Consider the following 20695-nt stretch of genomic DNA (forward strand, 5'->3'; position numbering starts at 1 on the left):
CTGCTTTAGGCCCACCCCAAAGGCAACATTATTCATGTAAAATATTTTTAATAACTGAAATGGCCCCACAAATTCACATGTTGTGAATGGGTGTTGTGAATTGGGGGGGGGGTAGCTAATATATGTTCTCCCTTTCTGGCCCTGCTCAGCCATTTTGAGAACCAATGATGTTTCTTTCATTTTATTTGTTTATAATTGGAGAGGGCTAAATCCTGTGGATGATATAAAAATTTTCAGCTTTTCTCATGTAGCACTGGATGTAATGTCCCTTCCTTCCTTCCTTCCTTCCTTCCTTCCTTCCTTCCTTCCTTCCTTCCTTCCTTCCTTCCTTCCTTCCTTCCCAGGTGTTCATGAGAGCCCTCTTCTCCTACAACCCGAAAGAGGATAAAGCGATCCCATGCCAGGAGGCCGGGTTGCCATTTCAGAAAAGGCATGTCTTGGAGGTGGTGAGCCAGGACGACCAAACGTGGTGGCAGGCCAAACGTGTGGGCGACACAAATCTCCGGGCAGGGCTGATCCCCTCAAAGCAGTTCCAAGAAAGGTTGGTCAGTTGTGTGTGGCTGTGGGCCTGGGTTAGTAACAGAAAGCACACGCAAAACCATGGGCTTGGTGCAGGCGTGGCAACAAACCATAGTGACCTGTTATGAGAACAAATCTGTGATGAATCTCAAGCTCCCATGTTTCTTCCTCCCCTTCCCTTGAGTGAGAGGGGAAGTGGTGGCGAGGAGCTTCTGCTTCTGGTCTGTGGCAAACTATAATTGGCCATTTCATCAAAATGGGACAAACTATGGTTTGTACAAACCATTGTTTCTCTTCCAGGCAGGATTAAACTGTGGTTGTGGCATCCTGGTTTGAGGACCAACCACGCTTTGCCACACTGGGGCAAAACCACAAACTGAAGGGGATCAGGTTGGTGAAGGCTGTTCCAAGATCTTTTAACCAAGGGATCTTTTTTAGGCGTCCCCATCTACTGATGGTTCGATCCTAGGTGAAAATGTTCTTAGCAGTGTCTCCCTAGGGAGATTTGCCTTTATGTAAAGAGCTTTTGAACTTCTTGGGCTTTAAAAGTCCCCCCTACTCTCCTGCTTGGCTTTTATGCTGCTTCATGCTTGTTTCAATTCCACTGATTGTTTTATGAATTACTCCTTTTAATATTGTGGTGGTTTAATATTCTTTTTAAATATTTGTTTAGCGTAATCTCAGCTGTTTGTAAGAGAGGTAACACACACATTGCTATATCCTATACAACAGCGACCAGGGACCCGTGGCTCTTACGATGTTGCTGAACTACAACTCCCATCATTCCTGACCATTGGCTATGCTGGCTGGGGCTGATGGGAGTTAGAGTCCAATGACATCAGGAGGGCCACAATTTCCCCAGCCGTTCTTTGCAAGGCAGCAAATTCTGCATCTGAGTCTCAGGGGCCCTGTATGAGCAAATTGGTTTATGAGCGACGTGTTCAGCCACTTCAGATGAGCTTGATCCTCTCAGCTACCCGTCCAAATCTTAACACTGTTACCGCCAGCACCAAATTCCTCTTCTCTCTTAAGCCTCTCTGCAGCTGCAGCAGCTCCGAGGGGCTTAGAACGAAAACAGGATCCATCTCCTCCCAAAGGCAAGATGCGGCTTGCCACTATGAATTTTTCTCTTCTTAAAAATTGATTTTTAGTGCAAAGGAGGGAACAGCAAATCAATGGTAATAGAAACAAACGCTGTGTGTGCGGCAGAGCAGCTGCCTTCTGCCTTAAATCACACCGTTTCCTTTGTGTGCTAAGCCCTTGCCCAGCTCTTCCTTCCCTCCGCCTGCAGCAGCGTAAACAGCCAGAACTAACTCACAAGCATCAGGAGCAAAGCATCAGGCTGCAGACAACTTTGGAAACCAAGGAAGAGGAACCAATGCAGCCCGCTCCCAGAGCTGTCCTGGCTGGGGATATGGTGGGGCAGAACTGGGGCATGCTAGTCCTGGCCCCCACAAAGCAAGCTCTCCACCCCACTATCACTGCCGTGCATTCTGCAGGTCCTTGCCATGGCCCTGCCACATGGCTCGCAGCATATACTCACGTGGTTCCTTGCATTGTGGCAGGGCTCCAACCTCACACCTGCCCCTGGCTCCACATACCCTCTGGGAGTCCCTGGACCTTCCCCTCTGCAAATAAGAAGCCAGCTGCTTGTGTTGTCTTATCTTGGACTCTTGTCCCTTGAACAAACCCGCTGATGCGCAGGCTGTGCACATGACTCAAGCCATGCCAGTTTTGGGTCTTGGGTCTGAATTCCTGCACCTGCCTACATATTAGGCACGAAAGCAGGACCACGGAGAGCTCCAACCTGTGCCTCTTTCTAGCTACATACAGCTGGTTAGGATGTTGCTTCAGCATGTATTAGGAGAGCCCCCCCCCCCCGCAGTTTTTAAAAATTAAGTTTTCCAAAATTTCACACAATACACAATAAAAACCTTTTTCTCTTTTTTTCCGACTTCCCACCCCCTTTTCCATGGTGTTTCTGTTTCTCTCGCTCTGCTGCACAGTCTTCTATCTCTTAAACCGTAACCAAACTTCTGTCACCTTTAAACCCTTCCGTTGCTCATATTTCAGATTTTGCTTGCGTGTTCATCATGCAATAGTCATTCTTTAAATAATCCGAAAAGGGCTTACATTCTTCCACAAAACCTTCGTCATTAAGTTCTCTTATTTTAGCTGTTAACTTTGCCAGTTCTGCATCAGCTTGCTTATCCATTCTTCTTGGGTGGGTATTTCTGTTTCTTTCCATTTTTGTGCACAGAGAATCCTACATACCGGTAGCTGCAGTTGTAACCCACAGGGCGGTTAAATTAATGAACTCTTGGCCCTGTGGTTCGTCTCTGGGCTGCAGTTCACATCAACTCTGAGCATTAGCCGTGCTGGTGTGGGCTGATGGGAGTTGGAGTCCAACAACCTCCAAGGGTTTCGCCCTCCCTGGTTGAAATGGACTGCATGCAGCTCGGGGTTTCGAGCTGTGTCCCACTGTGCTTTAATAATAATATAATATATATAATATATAATAATAATAATAATATAATAATAATATAATATATATAATATATAATAATAATAATAATATAATATATAATAATAATAATATAATAATAATAATAATAATAATAATAATAAATAATTTATACCTCGCCCATCTGGGTTTCCCCAGCCACTCTGGGCGGCTTCCAACAGAATATAAAAAATGCAATAAAACATCAAACATTAAAAACTTCCCTAAACAGGGCTGCCTTCAGGTGTCTTCTCTAAGTCAGAGAGTTGTTTATTTCCTTGACATCTGATGGGAGGGCGTTCCACTACCAAGAAGGCCCTCTGCTTGGTTCCCTGCAGTGAGGGAACCTCCAGAAGGCCCCCAGAGTCGGACCTCAGTGTCTGGGCTGAACGATGGGGGTGGAGACGCTACTTCAGGTATACAGTGGTACCTCGGGTTACAAACACTTCAGGTTACAAATGCTTCAGGTTACAGACTCTGCTAACCCAGAAATAGTATCTCGGGTTAAGAACTTTACCTCAGGATGAGAACAGAAATCGTGATCCGGCGGCGTGGCAGCAGCAGGAGGCCCCATTAGCTAAAGTGGTGCTTCAGGTTAAGAACAGGTTCAGGTTAAGAATGGACCTCTGGAATGAATTAAGTTCTTAACCAGAGGTGCCACTGTACTGGGCCGAGGCTTTAAAGGAGCTGCACTTGGCTCTTAGGCACTGACTCGGGCAGAGCTAGGGGGTTTCCTGCTCCACAGAGAGTGAAGAAATACGAGTCCAAAGAGAAGGGCAGAATGACTTTTTCAGGTGCTGTAGATGGCGTCCCCCTTTCATGGCAGAGCAGCATCTTCTGGGGATAATTCCTGCACCCTGTGCTCTTCTTCTTCCTTATCCTCAGACCCTTCTGATTGGGGGCAGGGTTTCCCAGCCCGTACATCATAACAACTTACAGAAGAGATCCAGGGATGGGATCTGCATCCAACTCCAGCTATTGGTAACCCATGTCCCTTTCATGCCTGTTCCTGAAGAGAGGCTGTTTTAATGTACAAGGGATGTGGGATGTGGAATCAATTGGGGGGCGGGCTTCAAGGAATGAGGGGTTTTGAGAAGCATGAAGGAGATGGGTGGAGGTGAGGCACAGTGGTGCAGGACTGGATTGTGTGCAGTAGTGGGAGTAGAGCTGTTGTAAGCTTGGACAGAGAATGGTGCGTGAAACAGTGAGTCACGCTTGCACCTGGAGCCCAAAACTCAAGAGACTCCATCCGGAATCAGCATCCTTCCTTGCTTTGCATCCCTGATGCACACCTCTTTTAGACAGCAAGGACCTTGGGGGCAGACGTGCCTTGTTAAAAACCCATGCACACTACTGATGCTAGGGTTTTGGCCCGGTTTTTGCACAGAAACAGCTTTGGTCGCCCTGTATGATGACCTCTGTCGAGAGAGAGACAAGGGAACCACATGTCCCTGTTAATTCTTCTCGACCTCTCAGCGGCTTTCGATACCATCCACTATGGTAGCTGTCAGAGGTTGTTACGGCTACTCTTGAGCAACGACTTTCCACATCCTTGTCTGTAAAAGAGTCTTTATTGGTGCACGTTATTTACAGTGTAGCGAGCTGTCGGTTTCATGTCCGCTCATTCCGTCTCAGAATCCGGCACTGCCCCTTTTCGCGACTTTGACCAACATAACAGCCTCGGGACAGTGAATCTCCTCCCCTTTCTCCTCCTCCTTAATTCCGGTGCCGGGGGAAAGGGTCTACGCTCCATCTTTTCCCTCTCCCCCCTTTCCGTCTCTCTCTCTCTCTCTTCCCGCCTGTGGAGCAGGGTCTCTCCCATGCTGTCGGAGACCTGGCTCTCTCTCTCCGCTTCCTGACTAGCCCCTTCAGACCCCGCGCTTTCATGGCTGCTTGGGGACGAACTGCTCCTGATGAGAGGGGGAGGTTCTCTGCAATCTCTCCCCCTTACAGTAGCCTTCTGGAGTGACTGTCCGAACTAGGGGTGGGTGGTGGCAGGATTAAGACATCGTCTCATCTTATCAAGATAATTTTATTGGAACAAGATATAAAGCTATTGATTACGTGGCCAGCGTATTCCCTTTCCTACGTGACCCATCTCTTGCGAAGGCACATCATGGAAAGGAACGACCAGAAGATTTTGCTTGTACCTGCTCTTTCTTTTTTCTTTTTAAGAGGAAAGTGAGAGATGCGTTGAAGGGTACATTACAATTGAGAAGGAGGAATGGTTCTGTGAACAGGCAGCAGAATTATTTATTATAGCACGGCGGGGAACCCTTTTTTCAGCTCAAGGGCCACATTTCCCACCTGGGTAACCTTCCGAGGGCCACCTGCAAGTGGTGGGCAGAGCCAGAGGCAAAAACAGGTGGAGCAACAAATGTAATTTTTTAAACCCTTGTTCCATAAGCTAGATCCGGCTGCCTACAAGCGCACATGCACACAAACACTATCCTCTGTTCAGGCAAGCAAGATACATTATCAGAGTTCAAGGTCACATTTGAGCCTGGAGAAAATACTTGGGGTTGCAATCGGTGCAGCGCTAATGTGAATCTTCTCTCAGTGCAAGGATTTCTCCTTGCACAACAGAACATTCTCCCCCTCTCCTTCTCCTGCATGCCCCCTAAATCTGCTCTGCGTTTCCCCCCAACCTTCCAGAACAGATCTGGGAATGGTGTGGGTCGCACACTATGGGGGGGGGAGGAAACCCCATTCCTCCCGTGCGAATCCTCACACTCATGCAAGGATTTAGTTCGGTGTTTCCCAAACTTGGCTTCCCAGCTGTTTTTGGACTACAACTCCCATTATCCCTAGCTAGCGGGACCAGTGGCCAGGGATGATGGGAACGGTAGTCCAAAAACAGTTGGGGACCCAAGTTTGGGAAACATGGATTTAGCTGAGTTCCTGGAGTGTTGGAGCAGGGCTAGAGAGGGTTGCGGCCTGGGAAAGGGGGAGCCAGGAGGCAGTTCTAAGGGCCAGACAGAGGTTCTAGGAGAGCTGCATTTGTCCCCCAGTTCCCGAGGTTTCTGTACATTGCACTGGAAGAAAAGTGAACAGGGGAAGTAACTGAGCCAGTGCAATGCTGACGTTAGAGAGCCAGACCAGGACTGTTAGATCTAAAAACTAGGATAGGCTGATGGCCACACCAGCACCCAGATGCCGCTTTGAATCTCTACTTTTCCCCACTGCAGCAGAAGCCATGAAATAGACGAGGGAGAACCTGGCAGTTTCTGGTTACTCAGAACTGCTTCTCAATAGAAAGCTCGGAGACCCGTTTTCGGGGAATGGGGCAAATGCACAATGTGTATCTTAATTCAGGAAACCGATATGGATCAGGAACCTGTTCTGGATCAGGACTCCCACAGCTGCTTCCCTCTCCTTTGGGAGTTTCGAATGGCGGTGGTGATTATGATTACAGTGATACCTCGCTAGACGAACGCCTCGCACAAAGAAAAGCTCGCAAGACGAAAGCGTTTTGCGAGTTTTTTGGAGACTCGTAAGACGAAGTTTCTTATGGCCGTGCTTCGCAAGATGAAGCAGGGCAGGCGTGCGCGGCTGCCTGGTTGGGAGTGCGAACGGAGTGTGAATGGCTGCTGGGGAAGGAGGGAGGGAGCGGGCAGAAGTTTCCATTGTCGTCCCGCCCGCGCCCCTCCCTTACTCACTTACTCGGCAGTGCCCGCGAACCACTGGCTGCCCGTCGCCACTGTCACTGAGTAGGAAGGCATGGCTGCTCGGAGGTGCGCGAACGGGAGAGCGGCCGTCATTGAGCAGAGCACGGGCTGCCGAAGAAGCGCTCCATCCGCCCCCATCCCATCCAGTCCCACTGGCTGCCTGGTTGGGTGCGAACGGCTGGGTGCGAATGGCCGTCTGGTTGGGTGCGAGCGGCTCTGGGGAAGGAGGGAGGGAGCCTCTCCCTGGCCCTCCTCCTGCTTCCCCCTCCCCAGAGCCTTAAAAACGTCTGGAGCGGCCATGGCGAATGAGTTGGCGCCCTTTTTTGCGCTTTCTTTTGCCCATAGGAACACATTAATTAAATTTCAATGCATTCCTATGGGAAACCGTGCTTCGCAAGACGAAATTATCGCAACACGAAACGACTCGTGGAACGAGTACCTCCTCTTGCGAGGTACCACTGTATTAAAGTCTGAACAAAGTATTGTGTGGTTTGGACCTTGATCTTGTTTGATTTCAGCAGGAACTGAGCGCAACAAGCACATTCCGGCTCTCTGGTTTGAGGCTTTCTCCCCGAGTTCTTATCCGCCCCCTTTCTGAATCTAAACGATAAACTATTGTGTCTTTACTTTTTTCCATGTAGGCGTCTGATGTACAGAAGGACCATTGGAGCGCTGCACAACGCCAGAAGCGTCACAAAACCGCTCTGTGAGTCACCGTGAAACCTTTCCCTCGTTTGTTTAGAGTGGCTTGTGTTTCCGCTACATCTGGCTTTTCCTTTCTCTTTCCCAAACCGGGCTTCTTTTGTGAGGCTTTGCAATGCCGTCCCTTGAAAGGTACAGAGCCACCGGGAGCCTGAAGCATGGCTGTGTCTTGCCATTCAGGTACAAGAGCCGCAGTGTGTCGCTGTGGGGGAGGTAAGAGGAATATGGGGAAGGTAGCTCTTTGCGAAAGAAAGCCTACTGTGCTTTGGCCTCCACACACTTCTGTGAGTTAATGACAACTGTTTATTCTTTGCGCACACAGTCAGGGCCCATGCAGGCCTGGTATGTTTTGCAGGGCAGCCCAATGATGCCATAAGTCCAAGGCACTACAGTCATACCTCTGCTTCAGGTTGCATCTTTTCAGCTTGCAAATGTGGCAAACCTGGAAGTGTTTACTTCTGGGTTTCGCCGCGTCCGCAGAAGCATCCTGCACACTTTGCGCATGCGCAGAAGTGCTCTATCGCGCTTCGCGCATGCGCAGAAGCGCCGCTCTGGTTGCGGACTTTTCAGGGCGCGAACGGCACCCCGGAACGGATTGTATCCACAACCAGAGGTACCACTGTATCTGTCTTGTGGAGATCTGGTGGGCTGTGAGGAAGGCCCTGTTGTGCACGATGCCTTGCTCAGTGTCAAGACCAGGGGTCAGCAAACTTTTTCAGCAGGGAGCCGGTCCCTTGTCCCTCAGACCTTGTGGGGGGGCGGACTATATTTTTGGGGGATGGGGGGGAAATGAACGATTTTCACCCGCCCGCAAAGAGGCCTGAAGATGCTTCGCTTTACCTGTCCCAGTTGTCGTCCCAATAGCCGCGCCTGAACGCCATGGGAGAAATGAAGGAGGGAGGCAGGCAGGCAGGCGGTGACGAAGGAATTGCACGAGGAAGCGGCGTGGAAAAGGGGCGTGGAGAAGGAAGGAAGGGTGGACTGAGGGAGAGGGAGGAGGAGCAGGAGGAAAGCGCAGCAGCCGGCGTCACACGCTCCCTTCACAGCGCTGCCCTGCTGAGGCGGGTAGGCGGGCAAGTCGACTCCTGCCGCCAACGGCGCCCGGCGTGGGGCAAGATTGCTCCATCCCTGAGGAGAAAAGCGCCGCCATGTGAGGGAGAGGGAGGGAGAGGGAAAGAATGCATGCGCTAGCGATCCACGTGGTGATTCCTGGACCATCCGCGGGGCGGATCTAAAAGGCAGTTGGGCCTGATTCGGCCTGCAGGCCTTAGTTTGCTGACCCATGGTCAAGACGCTGCATGTGAGGTGTTTCTCCTTTTCCAGGCAACCTTCCGCTTCCCTTGCAGGAGCTGCACCGATTGCCCACATTCTGCGGCTGGTCCTTCCCTTTCAGCAGTTAGAATGTTTACACTGACATGCTGTGATATCACAGCAGCTCAGCCAATGACTAAGGAGGCTCAGACACAGTTGCCCAGGGGCGCCAGCTCAAGGGGTTCAAGCTTTTAATGGACCCCCTATATCTTTGGGGAGGGGGGCTGGGCCCCCCAAATGTTGAGGGTGTGGAGGAGGCCAAGCGCAGAGCCAAACATGGCATGGCTTCAGTGACTGGCTCTTCCTCCTCCTGCCATGGAAGGAGGCCGATCGTGACAGAGGAAGGGGACCTGCTGGTATTGAAGCTCTACCTCACTTGGCCTCTCGGCGATGCAATGTTGTTGTGTGTGACATCACACACATGTGATGTGTGATGTCACACGTGTGACAGTGGGCCCCCTCAATCTTTGGCGAAGTTGCCACCTCTGCACATGCCAGTTGTGTGTGAGTGTGGGTGTGTATACAAGTTATATGTGTAAGATTCTGGACAATTAAAAATTATTTTGTAAGGGAGGCTACCCCTACACCTAGGGTCCTCAGAGGTTTAGAGTATCTGCTGTTTTAATCCCGCCTGATCCTTTGGATTAAGCTAGCCACACTGTATTGTTTTTTGTTTCAAATCTATTTACTGATTTTATAAAACTGAGAAAAAAACATATAAAACACAAAAATGCAAAAAAACAACAACACAAAATTACAAGATACAAAAAGAAAAACAACAACCATATTTATCATTCATGTATCCTAACATTATTGACTTCCTCAAGTCCCTCCTTTCTGCTTTTCATTGTATATCATCCTTAGTAATTTCTATATTATTATTATTTATTTATTTATTAAAGGTAAAGGGACCCCTGACCATAAGGTCCAGTCGTAACCGACTTTGGGGTTGCGCGCTCATCTCCCATTATTGGCCGAGGGAGCCGGCGTATAGCTTCCAGGTCATGTGGCCAGCATGACAAAGCCGCTTCTGGCAAACCAGAGCAGCACATGCAAACGCCGCTTACCTTCCCGCTGTAGCAGTTCCTATTTATCTACTTGCACTTTGAGGTGCTTTCGAACTGCTAGGTTGGCAGGAGCTGGGACCAAGCAACGGGAGCTCACCCCGTCGCAGGGATTCGAACCGCTGACCTTCTGATCAGCAAGTCCTAGGCTCAATGGTTTAACCCACAGCGCCACCTGGATCCACAGATTAAAAACTTCCCTAAACAGGGCTGCCTTTAGGTGCTTTCTAAATGTCAGGTAGTTGTTTATCTCCTTGACGTCCGATGGGAGGACGTTCCACAGGGCGGGCGCCACTACTTCATCTTCTTATTACCTTAATTGACTAATTTCTATATCCTATTTCAATCACCTTATTTTTACCTTAACTAACAAAAAATTCACCTCATATTAATTCTTTAACAACATTTAATTCTTATCTTAACCTTATATCTAACTCTTAATATACTACAATACCTCTACAAATCCTCCTCTACAGCCTCCCTGTACTTCCAAATCTTATCTTAAACATTTCCAGTATTGCAATTATTTCTTAAATAAACTTTACATTTCTTCCAATCTTCTTCCACCGACAGCCACGCTGTATTGTGTCTCAATAGTGATTTGGTGAAATGGCTCTGAATTAAGTTGGAGCAGTGTTTTTTGGTCCTGTGTGGTGTGATGACTGCTTTTGTGGATGCTTTGAGACCCATGAGGGACTCACAAGCTTCTGGAGAACTTTTGGAGTGTGGACTGAGACAAGGCATTCCTGAGCCCAGACTTTGCTTTATGCCCAGATGTAGCCCCATGTTCTCAGCCCTGCAGCCAGCCTGCAACAGACACAGGCAGCATCGCTGCAGATGTACAGCTGGTCTTTCCTTGATCATCTCCACGCACCCCCTGCACACCTGGATTTCAGGTAGCCCCCGAGTCCCAGCGCTTCCTCCCGTTTAAAAACAAAGCATTGCACAACCCAGGAAGTGGAATCTTTTTAGCACATTCTGAAATGCATTGTTTCATACAATTAATTTTTTACACGGTGAATATAATGCAGGGCAGACTGAGCGACTTGAATGGATATAACACCAGTTATAATTATAATTGACTTTTTTTCATGCGGCTATAATAAGTACATATATTTATGCACACAAAAGCTCGCCAGCCATGCCAATATAAGTATGTTAACAGCTTTCGGTACCTTTATGCCCTCCTCAGTTTAAAATCTCAATAATGGGAGGGAAGTGTTTGCTGTTGAATGTGTTTCGACAATCCTATTTTTGTATACAGTGGTACCTCTACTTACGAATAACTCTACTTATGAATGTTTCTACTTACGCACGGAGCTCCGTCCACCATCTTGGATGCGGTTTAGATAGGATTTTTTCGACTTACGAATTTTTAGATAGGGTTGCTTCGACTTACGAATTTTTTCTCCCAATGCATTCCTATGGGATTCGACTTACAATTTTTTTCGACTTACGAATGTGCGTTCGGAATGCATTAAATTCGTAAGTAGAGGTACCACTGTAATAAGCCAAGGAAAGCAAAGTTGGTTACCAACTTTGGAAGAAGCCGGGATCTTAAGTTGTGCTTTGAAGTTGGTTTAACATCCTAAGTTGTTTTGAATCAGAGTAACAATAGTTCCCCAGTTTTCTGGAAAACGGTGGTTAGTAAAGAGACTTCCTGACTCAGTTGTGGCTCATGTGAAAGGGTTGCATGCATGGAGAAAAGTCTTAATTCATATATTGCCTTCTTAAGCCATGATATGATCATCTGAACAAAAACATCTAGAATTCACTTGACTTATTTGAAAGACAATTGCATTAATGTAACATTGCTTGTAGGTTTACAAGAAGTTTTGTAAGGGGGACTATATAAATTATTGTAAAATGATTTAGGAAGGAAATAATTAGGAAATGGAGTTTAAAAGCATTAATTATAACAATAAAATGCAAGATTATATAGCAAATTTTAAAATCACTAGACAGGATTGATAGAAGTCTCAGGCTATAATAGCCAAAATGAGGATGATGTAATTTGTTTGGAAGTTTTCTTTGGAAAACAAATGCAAAAATTAATAAAAATGATTTATTAAAAAAAGAATTCATTTGAATTGCACTTGAACAGTGCAGTCCTAAGTGTGTCTACTTAGAGGTTATACAGTCGTACCTCAGAAGTCGAACGGAATCTGTTCCGGAAGTCCATTTGACTTATTTTATTTTATTTTATTTTATTTGTATGCCACCTTTCCACAGTCTTCCTTGTACACTAGGAGCATCGTAAGCTGCCTTATATCGAGTCAAAATTATTGGTCCATCTAGCGCAGCTTTGTCTACACCAGGCATCCCCAAACTGCGGCCCTCCAGATGTTTTGGCCTACAAATCCCATGATCCCTAGCTAAGAGGACCAGTGGTCAGGGATGATGGGAATTGTAGTCCAAAACATCTGGAGGGCCAAAGTTTGGGGATGCCTGGTCTACACTGACTGGGTTCCAGGCAGGGCGGGAGTCTCTCCTCGCCCGACCTCGGAGATGCTGGCGATTCAGCCTGGGACCTTTTTACATGCAGAGCAGTTTTGTCTTACTGCAAAACCATGGCTCTTCCCCACTGAGAGCCAGAATCTGAGCACGTGCCCCATATGCTTTGAAATACTTTCCCCCCCCCTTGGCCTCCTTTTAACTCTGCTGCCTCTTGTCTTTTCATGCTGACCTCAGACGATCAATCTTCTGAGAAAGGTAGGTTCACTGCCTGTTCCTGGAGTGAGCAAGCTGTGACTTTCCCTGCACATAAGGAGCTTGTAGAACAAAAACAGCCCTTTCCAACCAAGGCCAACCGTGAAGCAGGTCTAGATTCCAAGACAGGTAGCTCAGAATAGCTTGTGTGCCATATCTATATTTATTGGCACAGGGGTTTTTTTTTATAATGGGTTTTGCTTCCAATTCCTCCCCACCCCACCCCCAAATAAATCAACTGGACACATTGCAACAAAGGAGGTGATAGAATAGTTTTGAAAGGGTGGGCATGGGGAGGTTTTCAGAATTTCCTGTGCAAGCATAGGGACTAGGAACATGATTTTTTTTTAATGAAAAGAAAACTGGAGAAGACTGCTTCACACATGACTTCCTATGGTGCATTATAGCCTAATCCCACACAAGCTTGGTCAGCGATAAGCTCTGCCTTGTCCCCTGGGCTTAGGATTGTACCCTTCCATGTCAGAGAAAGAAAGTGTGCATGCGAACAACCTCGAGATTCTGCAAAATATTTAAACGCAAGAACATTAGCAGCCTGTTGGATCCGGCAAGTGTTCCAGCATTCTGTTCTCACAGCCGCCAACCAGATTGGCTGTAGGAAACCGGCTCTGTCGTAGCCCCAGTCGGAGTCCCGTTGCTGAGCTAGCAGGGGCTACGAGGAACACTTGCCTGGGATCAGAATCCACATACAGAGTCAGGCAGTCCAGAGGTAAGGGAATCCAGAAGATCACAGAGCCAAAGGTCCAGCTGGATAGCAGGAAGCAACAAGGAAGAACCCAGAACCACAGGCGTTGTTTCCAGCAACAACTGACTGCTGAGAGCTCTGTTTAAGAAGCTCGGAGCCAGCTGGTTATCAGCAGTGCATTCTCTGTGTCCTGATCAGCTGCAGGTGGAGTCATTCCACCTTCTCCCTCTTCAGGCTGCTGTTCAGCAGGCGAAGCTGACTCCTGGCCCATGACACGCTTTCAGGCTTTGTTTGGTCAGCCGCTGTGAGAACAGGACGCTGGACTAGATGGGCCATTGGCCTGATCCTGCTGGACTCTTCCTATGTTCTTTGGGAGGCTGGCAAAGAGGCAATTTCTGCACAACAGAGCAAACCTGCAAATGCTGGTCTCGCCCACAGCCCTGTCTAAGGCAGGTGGTGGGCTTGATTCAGAAAGGCTCTGGGGCGTAATGCCATTGCAGTGCCAAAAGGGCCGGTCGATTTGCTCCTGAATCTAATTTCCCCAGCTTCCCACGCCAGCCCAGGTCCAGGTCCGTTTGTATCCCTGTCCAGCTTGTTAATTAGTAGATTTGAACAGGGTTTGCTGCACAAAGAGACCTTTAGCGTGACAAAGCGGAGAGTTTCCTCTTAATATGCCCCTGGGGACTCTTAATGTCAATCTTGTTTAATTTTCCTTAGCTATTATTTGCTGAGCGTTTTTTTTTAACTGTGTAATTTTTGTACTAATCACATGGATTAAGCCCCTGCCGTTTCTGAAAAGTGATTGTGTTTCTCCTCGGTGCTTTTTGTTAACGCAGTAGGTAATTTCCTGCTGAACAAGGGAGTGCCCCTTTCTCCCTCTCCCTCTTTCTGACTTTTTTGGACTTTCTCCCTCCAAGAAAAGAGCAACTCCTTAAGGTTATAAGCCTGCCAGGCAGAGTGTTGGTTCTTTTCTGACTTAATGGCTGCGCAGCATCGAGTGTTCCAGGCGATTTATAAATAAATGTTGTTATTTTTAAAAGGCTCGGGGGCTAGCCGTTCATTCCAGCGTTTTAGCTCCTGGTGCCGTTTGCTTTCAGTTTCTCTGTGGACCCGGGCATGGTTGTTCCTTAAGTGACAAAAGTCAGAAATCCAGTTGGGAGAGGAGGAGGAGGAAATAGTTTTGATTGGGGCTGCAAATGATATGATGCAGGATAGCTCAGGCAAAGCATGAGACCCACATGCAATACAGCAGTTCAGTACCCCCCCCCCGGGTTTCATGCAAAAACAGCAAAGATACAGCATACAAAACGAATTGTCTTTTGGTATGTAGCACTGTTGTCTTCATTCATCTGCCTCTCTTGTCTCTTTCTTTCTAAGCAGAAGACTGTGATTGCGAAGGATACTTCAATGGGCAATATATAGGTGAGGAGCTGGTGGTCTGCAAACCTACTCTGGCCTTGGTTGTGGCTATCATATGTGCATTTGCTACTTATATAATAAAAATCATTTATTCCCATCTGACCGGGTTGCCCCAGCCACTCTTGGTAGCTTCCAGGATAATCTACAAACACAGCAAAACACCAGGCACTAAAAGCTTCCCGATATGTACAAGGCTGCCTACGGATGTCTTCAGAAAGTTGTGTAATTGTTTATCCCTTTGACATCAGACAGGAGGGTGTTCCACAGGGTGGGCGCCACTACCAAGAAGGCCCTCTGTCTGCTTCCTTGTAACTTCACTTCTCACAGTGAGGGAACCCCCCAGAAGACCCTCGGAGCTGCACCTCAGTGTCCAGGCTGAATGATGGGAGTGGAGATGCTCCTTCGGGTATATAGGACCGAGGCCATTTAGGGCTCTAAAGGTCAACACCAATACTTTGAAACAGGGTAGTGTGTGTGTGTGTGTGTGTGTGTGTGTGTGTGTGTGTGTGTTCTGCTCTGGGAATGCTGAATTCTGAATCCTGCTCTGAGCTGTCTGAAGCAAGAAGCAGAACTGACCCTCTTAGCTGTGCATCGAAGAATTCAATGGGACTCATGAATAACTGACCCAGCCTCTTTTTCTACAGTCTTGCTCCTAGCCCAGTTTCTTAGCCATGTTAGTCTGTGACTGAATATTGGAAAGCAGGTGCAGACTTCCTTCTTTAGGAAGGCTTTTCGGCAGCTAGACTGGTGACTGGGAGCAGCCGCAGAGACCATATAACACCTACATTGGCTCACAGTACGTTTCCAAGCACAATTCAAGGTGTTGGTGCTGACCTTTAAAGCCCTAAACGGTCTCAGTCCATTGTTCAGCCCGGACACTGAGGTCCAGCTCTGAGGGCCTTCTGGCGGTTCCTTCACTGCGAGAAGTGAGGTTACAGGGAACCAGGCAGAGGGCCTTCTTGGTAGTGGCACCCACCCCGTGGAACGCCCTCCCACCAGATGTCCAGTAAGTAAACAACTATCTGACTTTTAGAAGACATCTGAAGGGAAGTTTTTAATGTTTGATGTTTTATCGTGTTTTTAGTATTCTGTTGGGAACTGCCAAGAGTGGCTGGGGTATATATATATAAATAAACAAACAAACAAATAAATAAATAAATAAAGTTCACTTGTTGTTGTTGTTTTATTATTATTATTATTATTATAAGTTGTTTTTGTTTTATATGCTTGCTTTTGTATTGCAATTTATTGTATTTGTGTTAATGCATTTTACAAATGAGGCAAGCCACAAAATGTTGCAGTGTTGACGTGCTCCTGGACAGGATCCGGCTTTCTCAGGCACGCCGTCTTCCAAGATATGGCATTCAATTTCCCTTTCACCTGCTCCCCCCTGCATTCTGTGGCCACTGAGAGTAGCTATTTGGGCTGGTTCTGGGGCTTTCCCCTTCCTTAAGAAGTGGGGTTATTTTTTTTCCCTTTGTAGTTCAGAAGAACCTTGAGCCTGTTTGGGTGACCATGATGTTCTTTTTGGCTTTGCAGCTGGCTTGAGACGGAGTTTCCGGCTGAGTCGAAAGGAGAAGCAGAATGGCCAGAGTGAAGCCAAGCAGGTTGAACAGCCTCACCCCTCAGAGCTCCTCACCTATGAGGAAGTGGTCAAATACCAGCAGCAGCCAGGAGAAAGAAAGAGGCTGGTGGTTTTGATTGGTGAGTTAACTCTGTGAGGAAAAAGGCTATCGCTGCTTTGCCCAGCGGCCAGTTTCTGAAATAAAGAGATTCTGCAGCTCAAGTCCAGCCTTTTCCCAAACCTCTGAGAAGTGGAGGATAAATCCTGGGGAGGGTTGTGCCATCTTAGCAAAGCCTGAGGTGGTGTATATATACTGTATCTGTATCCGTATACAGTGGAAACTCAGTTGTCGAACGTAATCTGTTCCGGAAGACCGTTTGGCTTTCAAGACGTTCGACGACCGAGGTGCAATGGGTGGTCGGCAAAATCAATTGAGAAAAATGAGAAACACGCCTCGGAAGCTGTTTGACTTCTGAGGCGCGTTCAAAAACGGAAGCATTTACTTCCGGGTTTTTGGCGTTTGGCTTCCAAAACGTTCGGCAGCCGAGACGTTCGAAAACTGAGGTTCCACTGTATATACAGAGATTCATTAAAAAATAAGCTTGGTTTCACAATCCAAAGAGGACTGGATTTTGGATCAACCTTATTTGGAGTCCAGGTAGTCTCAAAGAAGCAGTGCTTTTACATCAGGCTTTGCTAACCAGGAGTTTTGGACTACAATTCCCATCAGCCCCTGACGCACCCCAGGCATGTTGGGCCTACAGTTCCCAAGCAGCTTCCAGGCTTGTCAAGGCTGGCAGATTAATTTTTTTGCAGATTTTTTCAGTGATGGGTCTTAAAAATATGGGGGTTTTTTGGGTGTGAGGAATCCAAATCTGCTAGCATTTTTGTGACTGGACAACATTTAGCTTGGTAAATCTATGTTTGATTAAAGAGCAACTAAATTGTTCTCGGAAAACCTTTTTTTAAAATTTCACCTTCTCAAAACAGCAAGTAATGCTAAATAATAGTTAATGTTTAGGGAGGCTTTTAATGTTTAATAAATTATTGTATTTTATTTTTCTGTTGGAAGCTGCCCAGAGTGGCTGGGGAAACCCAGCCAGATGGATGGGGGTATAAATAATAAATTATTATTATTATTATTATTATTATTATTATTATTATTATCATCTAATAATAATAATAATAATAATAATAATAATATAACGGCAGGTACTTGGCAATCATTTTTAATGATTTCTATGCAATTTTACACACATTTTACTTACTAAGCAAAACTAAGTTAGATTAATTTAACCAGTGCTATTTTTCTAGAAAAGGAGGTGTCAAAACTCACCACGAACGCCTCCTTTGTTCTTTTATAATAGCAATGGCACCCACCTGAGAGGTGCCTGAGTTCTAGTGAGTTCCTGCTGGGGGAAAAGCCCTGAATTTAACCAAAATATGTTTTATTAATTCCCAAGGCATGTTACAACTTTTTTAGCACCCCTCATTTGGGGAATAGGAAAGTTGAAAAATTCAACATGCCCCAACACGGCAAGCTGTGTGTGGTGTGCTCACATGCAGGCCTGTCCACTTAGTTCCTCACTGCCACCCTTCAATATCTGCTGCCTGAGGCGGTTATCTCACTCGGCCTAACAGTAGGGCCGGTCCTGCCAGACTTGGAGCTGAATCAGTGCAGGGTTTCTGCAGTTTCTAGGACACCCCTCACTTCAAGCTCAGGAGGAAGGGCTGTTGCGGGTGGCGAGCGAAAATGTGGCAGCCCGGCGATGTCCAGAACATTGTCTCAGCCACTGATGGAGACGTACCTTAGACTAGAATGAGGAGGGTCCTGGGTGCGGACCTGTTTCTGACCCGTTCCTTTCGGCTCCGTCTTCTTTAAGGTACCCCTGTGCTTTGTGTTCAGTCGCAGTGATACACCTTCTCTCTCTCTGACCTCTCAGGTTCTTTGGGGTCCCGTTTGAATGAGCTCAAGCAGAAGGTGGTGGCAGAGAACCCGCAGGAGTACGGCGTTGCCGTGCCACGTGAGTAACCCCCGCTTTTGCTTTGCTTTTCCATGGCAAAAGGCACCTCCCGCCTCGCCCCAGCACCTCCACCGCATATGCCAAGCCGTTGATTACAGTCTTGTCAGGTGAAATGTGCATTTGGCAGACCTGAGAGGGAAGGCTTCCATTGCAATCTGTAGCTGTAGAAAGAGCCGGGAGCAGTGAGCAGGAAACTGGAATGAGGGGGGAGGGGGGGAGAGAAAGGGAGGGAGGGAGGGAGGGAGAGGGAGAGAAGAGGGAGGGAAAAGAAAGAGGAAGGAAGGAAGGAAGGAAAGGAAAGAGAGGGGGAATGAGAGAAAGAAAGAGAGAGAGAGAGAAAGAAAGAAAAGAGGGAGGGAAAAGAAAGAAAGAGAGAAAGGGGGGAATGAGGGGGAAAGGGAGAGAGAGAGGAGGGGGGAAAGAAAGAGGAAGGAAGGAAGGAAGGAAGAAAAGGAAAGAGAGAGGGGAATGAGAGAAAGAAAGGGAGAGAGAGAGAGAAAGAGAGAAAAGAGGGAGGGAAAAGAAAGAGAGAGAGAGAGAGAGAGAGAGAGAGAGAGAGAAAGAAAGAAAGAAAGAAAGAAAGAAAGAAAGAAAGAAAGAAAGAAAGAAAGAAAGAAAGGGGGAATGAGAGAAAAAGAGAGAGAGAAAGAGAGAAGAGGGAGGTAAAATAAAGAGGAAGGAAGGAAGGAAGGAAGGAAGGAAGGAAGGAAGGAAGGAAAGGAAAGGAAAGAGAGAGGGGGAATGAGAGAAGGAAAGAGGGAGAGAGAGAGAGAGAAAGAGAGAAAAGAGGGAGGGAAAAGAAAGAGAGAGAGAGAAAGAGGGGATAATGAGGGTAAAAGAGAGGGAAGGAGAGAGAATGAGAGAGAAAGGGAGAGAGAAAGATTGAATGAGAGAGAGCAAGAAAGAGGGAAGGGGAGAGAGAAAGAGAGAGAAAGAAAGAGGGAGGGAGGGAAAAGACAGAAAGAGAGAGAGAAGGAAGGAAGGAAGAGAGAGAAAGAGGGAGAGGGAGAATCAAAGGCAGATGAAACAGGGCCAGGAGGGATTCTGGACTGCAGGTATTCCTGATTTATAAATGTGTGTGTGTATATGTGTGTGAATAAATAAATAAATTAGAGCCATGGGCCACCACAATTAAAAAATATTTATATATTTGTCTTCCAGGATTTTCAAAACAGTTTACATTTACATTGTGGTGTACTGTTTATTGTCAGGGTAGGACTGAGGAGTCTTTGGATCAGCACACACAAACCTCTCTCTGCCTAGCCTACCTTTCAGGGCTGTTGTGGGGAGAGGGGGAAGAACCATGTATGCTTCTTTGGCCTCCTTAGAGGATAGGCAGGATTTAAATGTAATATATGATAACCCGGTCAGATGGGCGGCATGCACATAATAAATAATTATTACTATACGTTTTTTTAAAATCAGCAATGTAATAACATCTCTTTTTTTGCGGTTCAATTGTTAATTCTTTTCATGTTTTTAATGGATTTTTTTAAAAAATATTGTTGTGCCCTGTCCTGATATTTTATAATAGGGAAATATAGATATGCTTTTGTAAGTAAATATATAAATAGTAAACATCTCCATAGGAAAAGCAATAGGAAAACCTGTTTCAGGCCCCTTCTGGAAAAAAACACAACCAAGGTGGTTCGCTTCCCTCACCTCTGCAGGAAGGAGGTTCCACAGAAATAGGGCAGTTGCTGCAAAGGCTTGGCTGTCTGACACTCCCCCCCTACTTAAAAAAAATTATTTATTTGGTATTTCATATTAAAGTTTTACAATCACATAGCCAACATATAACATAAAAACAAGTTGGAACCTGCAAGAGTACGTTGCAGCATGGGGTGCTGCCTTTCAAGATTCAAGTCCGCCAGCTGGCTAGTGGTGCCCTTTTCCAGGACACTTCATTCCAGAAGACACTTCTCACCCACCCACCCAGTCATTAAGGAGAGATATGGATGCGGGTGGCGCTGTGGTCTAAACCAGTGGTCCTCAACCTTGGGCCTCCAGATGTTTTGAGACTACAATTCACATCATCCCTGACCACTGGTCCCACTAGCTAGGGATCATGGTAGTTGTAGGCCAAAAACATCTGGAGGCCCAAGGTTGAGGACCACTAGTCTAAACGACTGAGCCTCTTGGGCTTTCCAATTGGAAGATCGATGGTCCGAATCCCCACGATGGAGTGAGCTCCTGTTGCTCTGTCCCAGCTCCTGCCAGCCTAGCAGTTCAAAAGCACGCCAGTGCAAGTAGATAAATGGGTATCGCTGCGGCAGGAAGGTAAACGCCGTTTCCATGCGCTCTGGTTTCCATCACGGTGTCCTGTTGTGCCAGGAGCAGTTTAGTCCTGCTGGCCACATGACCTGGAAAGCTGTCTGTGGACAAATGCCAGCTCCCTTGGCCTGAAAGCGAGATGAGCGCCGCAACCCCATAGTCACCTTTGACTGGACTTAACCGACCAGGGGTCCTTTACCTTTTAAGGAGAGATGTCTTAAAATTGCTCCATTTA

The 20695-nt window shown here is 47.0% G+C and overlaps 1 protein-coding gene across 1 annotated transcript in view; it reads left to right on the plus strand.

The window, feature by feature from the left end:
• Positions 1–20695, plus strand: part of MPP3 (MAGUK p55 scaffold protein 3) — a 79422-nt gene that overhangs the window by 34844 nt on the left and 23883 nt on the right. Inside the window, exons 9-14 of the mRNA XM_088655079.1 lie at positions 345–541; positions 7332–7396; positions 12459–12479; positions 14557–14601; positions 16138–16302; positions 18106–18186. Of these exons, the coding sequence (XP_088511205.1) occupies positions 345–541; positions 7332–7396; positions 12459–12479; positions 14557–14601; positions 16138–16302; positions 18106–18186 (574 nt within the window). The remainder of the gene's footprint in view (positions 1–344; positions 542–7331; positions 7397–12458; positions 12480–14556; positions 14602–16137; positions 16303–18105; positions 18187–20695) is intronic.

The sequence above is a fragment of the Zootoca vivipara genome, chromosome 12 (assembly GCF_965207765.1).
Source record: "Zootoca vivipara chromosome 12, rZooViv2.hap1.1, whole genome shotgun sequence".
Lineage (NCBI taxonomy): Eukaryota > Metazoa > Chordata > Lepidosauria > Squamata > Lacertidae > Zootoca > Zootoca vivipara.